General features: G+C 43.1%; 1 protein-coding gene across 1 annotated transcript; it reads left to right on the forward strand.

Moving 5' to 3' along the window:
• LOC136425907 (protein unc-93 homolog A-like) lies at positions 1-3,681 on the forward strand. The gene is made up of 4 exons (XM_066414833.1): positions 1-21; positions 207-1,058; positions 2,149-2,416; positions 2,837-3,681. The coding sequence occupies exons 1-4, from the start codon at positions 1-3 to the stop codon at positions 3,061-3,063; spliced, it is 1,368 nt and encodes a 455-aa protein (XP_066270930.1). The 3' UTR covers positions 3,064-3,681.
• The last annotated feature ends 2,379 nt before the right edge of the window (positions 3,682-6,060 follow it).

Genomic DNA, 6,060 nt, shown 5'->3' on the forward strand with positions numbered 1-6,060 from the left:
ATGAGGGCCGCCATGTTGGATGTGACCATTTTTTTGGGAGGGGTGTTTTTTCTGGTCGCTAATGTTGGGTGTAACCATTTTGACGGAGGGGTGTTTTTCTTGTCTTATAACGCTTAGGGTCTGACGACATCATGGAGCCGAAAACCACACCGAGGAAAAAGTTGTTGAGTGAAGGAAAAGTGAGCCAGCGGACGACGACCACTTAGCGGATATGGAAAAACCAGCTCGTCTTGAGTCTGGTTTTTCTGCTCAACTTCTTAGCGTTCCGGTCCCTACAGAACCTCCAGAGCACACTAAACAGCGAGGCTGGGCTGGGCGTGGTGTCACTGAGCTGTATTTACGGCAGTATGGTGTTGTCGTGCTTGTACGCGCCATTTTTCATCCACAAGGTCGGATCGTGCAAATGGACAGTTGTCGTCTGTCTTTTCGGACATATTCTATTTTCAGGCGCCAATTTCTACCCGTCTTGGTATACTCTAATACCATCTTCTGTTTTATTAGGGTCTATTTCGGGTCCGTTTTGGACGGCCCAGATCACCTATTTGACAACCTCTGCTCAGGAATATGCCAAACTATTACAACATGACAACCCAGAGGGTGATATTGCTATGTTCAACGGAGTGTTTTATTTCTTCAATGATTTTGCGGGGACCAGCGGAAATCTTATTTCTTCCTTGGTTCTCTCTGCCGGAAGTAAGGACATCAGGAAGGGGGAGTTCTGCGGAGCGATGGATTGTGGGATTCGCCCTGAGACCAACTGGACTTCTCATGACGTCACCAACTCAAGCACGTCCAACAACTCCACAGGGGTTCTGGACAACAAGCAACAGGAGATAATGTACACACTTTTCGGGGTCTTCCTTGCGTGCAACATCTTAGCAGCGTTGATTGCAGGGTTCTGTCTCGACAAGGATGCTAAAAACTCGGAGCGGGCTTCTGAAGAACCAACCCCTGTGTCCCAACTTCTACTGCGTACGGTACGAGTGTTTAAGGACGTCGACTACCTGCTCCTGTTGCCTATGCTGGTGATCATTGGAATGTCTGAGGCCCTCCCATCAGCAGACACACAGAAGATGCTTTGTATAACAAGGTCGTTCACAATTCCGATCACGTATGCGCAAGGTCAAAGATGAAGGCCCCTGACTTGTAAACAGCTCAGGTCTCGACTATTGATTTGCATAACGATGTCCAGACGTGTTTTGTTATGTCTCAGGGGTCTTTGAAATATTACCCACAATACCTGTCGATGCGCATGCGTATTGGGAATCGTGAACTACCTTATAGCATGGAGATATTATCTCCATGGTTATAGACTATTTTAAAGACCCTTAGCATGCTGGGGAAAATAAAGAGCCCTGGGTAACGTAAGGTAAACAATCCACATGTTATAGAACAAGTATGTAAATTCACTCAAAGAAGAAGTCGAACGTTACAAAGCTAACTCGATGTATATTTCAGGTCGTAGTATAGCATAGGCAGTAGTCCTTAATAGCATTGTATTTATCATTATTATATCTATTCCATTCAATATTTTACTTTCTTGGGCCATGTTGGTTTGATTAAATGGATGACATCCGCGCGCGCATCAATTTTCGTTTCTTGACCACGAAGATTTCGCAATGAAAGCAACGTTTTGGCGAAGCTTCAGGAGCGAGTTTTATAGTATATTTTTCTATTTGCCAATTTCTTTTATTTCCACGCTCGCTCAGTTTTGGGGATCCCAGAAGATGTCATCCATATAAGCAAACATGGCCTTATTGTAAAATCAACTTGCAAAAGTACAGTACAAAGTACTTACAACTGAAGTGCGTTGATTTTGACACAAAAAAGCACCGTACACATCACTAACATGTACTTGAATGTATTTGCAATAGACATCTAGCCAATTACGTAGGCCATTTTGAATTTCCCAAGTCCACAAAAAATATAGACATGAAAGGTACATGAATTGCGGTATTTCGCCTTAGATGGGCGAAATTTATCAGCAAAGATGGCATACCTATATCTATATTGCAATACAATATCACAACGTAAGAAGCACCCACTGCAGCCTCGTCTTGGTGCAGACCCAGTGTTGACCCCGGTAAATTCAAAATGGCCGCCGTAAATGGAAAGGTCTATTCACAAATACTGACGTCATTTTTTCAGTCGTACGTCGGCTGTGCCCTGGGTGTCCAGATGGTGGGTTACGTCATGATGTGCTACTGTGCCACCAGCAGTGTCGTCTCCCCACTGTTCGGACATCTGAGTAAGTACGAAGGCGCCAGGATCCTCATCCTCGTGGCCGCGGCTGCCAATGCTGTTCTCCTAATTTACATGTTGCTATGGCAACCGGATGAGGACTCCCTCGCCACGATCCTGTCTGTGACTGGGGGATGGTCGGTGGTCACGGCGGTTTGGCGCATCCAGCTGTTCGGTAGGCATTTCCTGTACAGTTACCGCCATGAAATGTCATGGAGGTTATATTTTCAGTAACGTTTGTCTGTCTGTGTATTCGTGTCCGTCTGTTGGTCAACACGATAGTTCAACAAAGGCTAGATGGATTGCAATGCATGAATTATGTTAAATATATACGTCATTTGCTTAGAATTTACAAAAGCTCTATTTCATAGAGGTATGAGGTCGCCGAACTCTAGTTAATTACTTTTTTGACTCATGCGACACTATGCAATATATTATCACTACTGGTGACCGTGTGAGCATATTTTGAAAGGTGAGCATATATATATATATATAAATATGCTCGCCTTTCAAAATATGTGTATATATGTATATATATACACGTATACGTACAAACACTGATGTACATACTTAAATCAATTTACCTTACTTTCAGCCGTACTTGGCGTCATGTATCCTAGCAACCAAGAGGCCGTCTTTGCCAACGCCGAAATGGCGGGAAGTATCGGGAGTATGCTGGTGTTTGCCTACAGCTCAGCTCTGTGCATGGACGTCAAACTGTACATCTACATGGCTGTGCTGGCGTTAGGCACGGTGGGGTACGGAGCGATGGAGTGCAAAACGCGCAACAAGAACAACCCGGAAACTAATAAACTCATCTGATTTCGGCCCTAGCCTGTGTCGGTCCCCAGAAAGTGCGAAATGAAACGAAATGGAACGAAATGGAACGAAATGGAACGAAATGGAACGCAACGGAACGCAACGGAACGAAATTAAACATAAGTTAATGGCCCCCTCCCGGCGGTAAACAGTCGGACCGGCCTCTAGGAGCGCGATTAGTCAGGCTAATTTGGGCCCCAAAATTGAAAACATTCTCGAGAACAAAACCTTCATGTGAGTGACATAATGTTTTACAGAAACTACGGTAAAACTATCAACAGAACCCAGATGGGCAATCAGGTACACAAGAAGTGAGGTACATATGTCATCATTTGATTAGAAGATCACAGTTTTTAAACATGTTTGTATGGTGCAACTTCTCTCCCTGAATATCGGTATGCAATGTCATAGGGTTGATTTAATTTACCATGTAAAGATGATTGTAGGAAAATCTACTTTCTGTATTGTTTTAAATCTACATAGTGGGCCTTTAACGTACGGTGGATTCAGGAAAAGGTTGTGGTGCCTCTCTTCGACGCTAGGTGGCGAAGCTGACACTCTTTCGTGTCTTGCCTTCTCGTGTCGGAACGGTATCATTGACCTACTGCTCCGTTCGGAAGTCTTGTTATCTCCATGAAAAATGGAGATATAGTTTTGGGTGTGTCTGTCTGTGTGCTTGTCTGTGTGTATGTGTGTTTGTGTTTCCGCACTACTGTAGTCAGCATAACTCAAGAACCTCTTGGTGGATTACGATGATATTTGGTATGTGGGCAGGTGTTGTGAAGCCGAAGTTCAAGGTTGATTTTGGGCCACCTGGTATGTGACCTTGGTACTGCAGCAGAACTTCCGTTTTTGTATCTTTTGACCTGGACGTGCTGTGCTCTTGATTTTCGGGTGGCAGATAGCTTGTTTTTGAGTCGGTTTTGGCAAATCAATTCTGTCAACTAGTAGAGTACCGAAGAGGGCCGACAGAGAGTAGGGCATATGATAAAAAGGCTGCAATCTTCCCCACCAACCTTTGCTTGGAGAGTAAGATGGCTATGGATGGTTCAGTGGTGTTGGTATCTAATGATAAAGTTCCTAGCTGCAGACATCTGTTGATACTTTCGATCTTTTGATCCCAAGACAAACAATAAACTATATGTAGATGTGAAGATGCGCATACATTTCTTAAAGGCGACAACAGTTTCGATACATTTTCTGCAGAAACTATTCGTGCTTATGTGTACTAGTATGTACATCGATTTTCTCTATGTATTGTATTGTTTATTTTCTAGTCTTTGTTCCTATACGAAACGTGAACTTACGACCAACTTGCCTACAGTGCCAGTGCTGGATTTAAGTCCGTACGACCTGTACCGATTCAAATTATGTGTAAACTGGTAGGGTCAACCTCCTTGGGTCAACCAAGGAGGTTAAATTTAACCTCATTGATTGGGTCAAGCTACAACTCATGCGTCTCGAATATGAATATGAATATGAAGAATATGATGTCCAGACGAAACCCTTGGATTGCATGAGCTACCTTTCCCACGATGTCAAACACAATCGATCATCAGGCTTCGGACGATGACATATCAGTCACCAATGCGATCGATCAAAAATGGCGGACCAGCTTTCTGACATGTATGTATGTGACATACTTGGCTATTATAAGCTGGTTCAATGGTTTAGAGAAATATACACCCCTAGTAAAGAACAGAATGGCCAAACGTTTAAGTGCCAAGTGATGAATTTGTACTTATACAAAGTAATTGAGTAATGAGGCCGCATTCGAAGTGCAACAAATATAACCCTCTTGTGCAATTTACGTGTGTAGCGTCCATTGTACATTGCACAAGAGGGTTATATTTGTTTTTTGAGCTTTTTATTCCGCTTTCAGTGCTAAAAGTGTCAATTTTCTGTGAAATTCGTGGACAACAGAGAAGGGCCAATCCTTCTCTGTCAGACGTGTGATTGACAGATGTCACTAGCGTGTCATTTCGACAATTTAGGTTCAAATGGCTCCCCACTGATATAGATTACCGGTTTATGCCATCTGATCGTCTCATTATTTTCTCATCATATCCGTGTAATGATTAACATGCGTTTATTGGTACCGTAATCTTGAACGTGTTGATATCGAGGAAGGAACGTCAGAATTAAGGTGAAACCGTGGAGACTTTAACCTACTTGGTGAAACCTAACATTTAAACACAAATACAAGTGCAGTACAGTAGCTTTCACAATGTTGGCATTCTGCGCACTCAATCTAAAGCCAGAAAGGGCTTCACACAACAATATCAAGATGTTCCTGTTTGTTTCGCCTAATGTGTTTATTCCAGGTTTTGTTTATTTACATTTCTGTGCTGTTTTCATTTTTCTACATCACAACAATGTGTAATATTTTGATTTCATTTCTTTAGATAATACAGGGGTTCGCCATCTTAAAGCACAAGAAAATGTTAGTAAAAGAAGCCTTGAATTTGATTTTGTAATCTTTGATTGGATAAGTGTCTCTAGTGAGGTCTGCAGTGAGGTATTAAGCTTCAACCAGGCTCCACAGGTCGCTGACAAAATCGTAGAAATTGGCAAAATAGACTGGTGACATGCTAGCCTCCAATGCAGACTCCTAACGGCTGTTTTCTTTTTCAAGTTACTGTTCTTATACTATTATATTTTTTTCTTATTGCTGACACAGGGGCACGGCTGACACAGGGATACGGCGGATACGGGATCCCAAGCAGATACGCCCCCCCCCCCAAAAAAAATGGAAAAAAAATCGCTGTGGGAAGGACTGCAACGGAGGCTAGTCCGCTATAGAAGTTACAGTTTGCGACCCGTGGATGGCAAACGGTCACTACCTCCGTAGCCGACTCCCTAATACCATACTATCTACTCTACCTGGCCATTATTTCTACTATTTGTTTCAGCAGGGTAGAGGCTAGATAGATCCAGGCTAGTTGGTAACATAACAAAAAGGCTCTTCACATCTGCTTGGAGAGGTGATAGGACCTCCCT

Source organism: Branchiostoma lanceolatum, chromosome 19 (assembly GCF_035083965.1).
Source record: "Branchiostoma lanceolatum isolate klBraLanc5 chromosome 19, klBraLanc5.hap2, whole genome shotgun sequence".
Taxonomy (NCBI): Eukaryota; Metazoa; Chordata; class Leptocardii; order Amphioxiformes; family Branchiostomatidae; genus Branchiostoma; species Branchiostoma lanceolatum.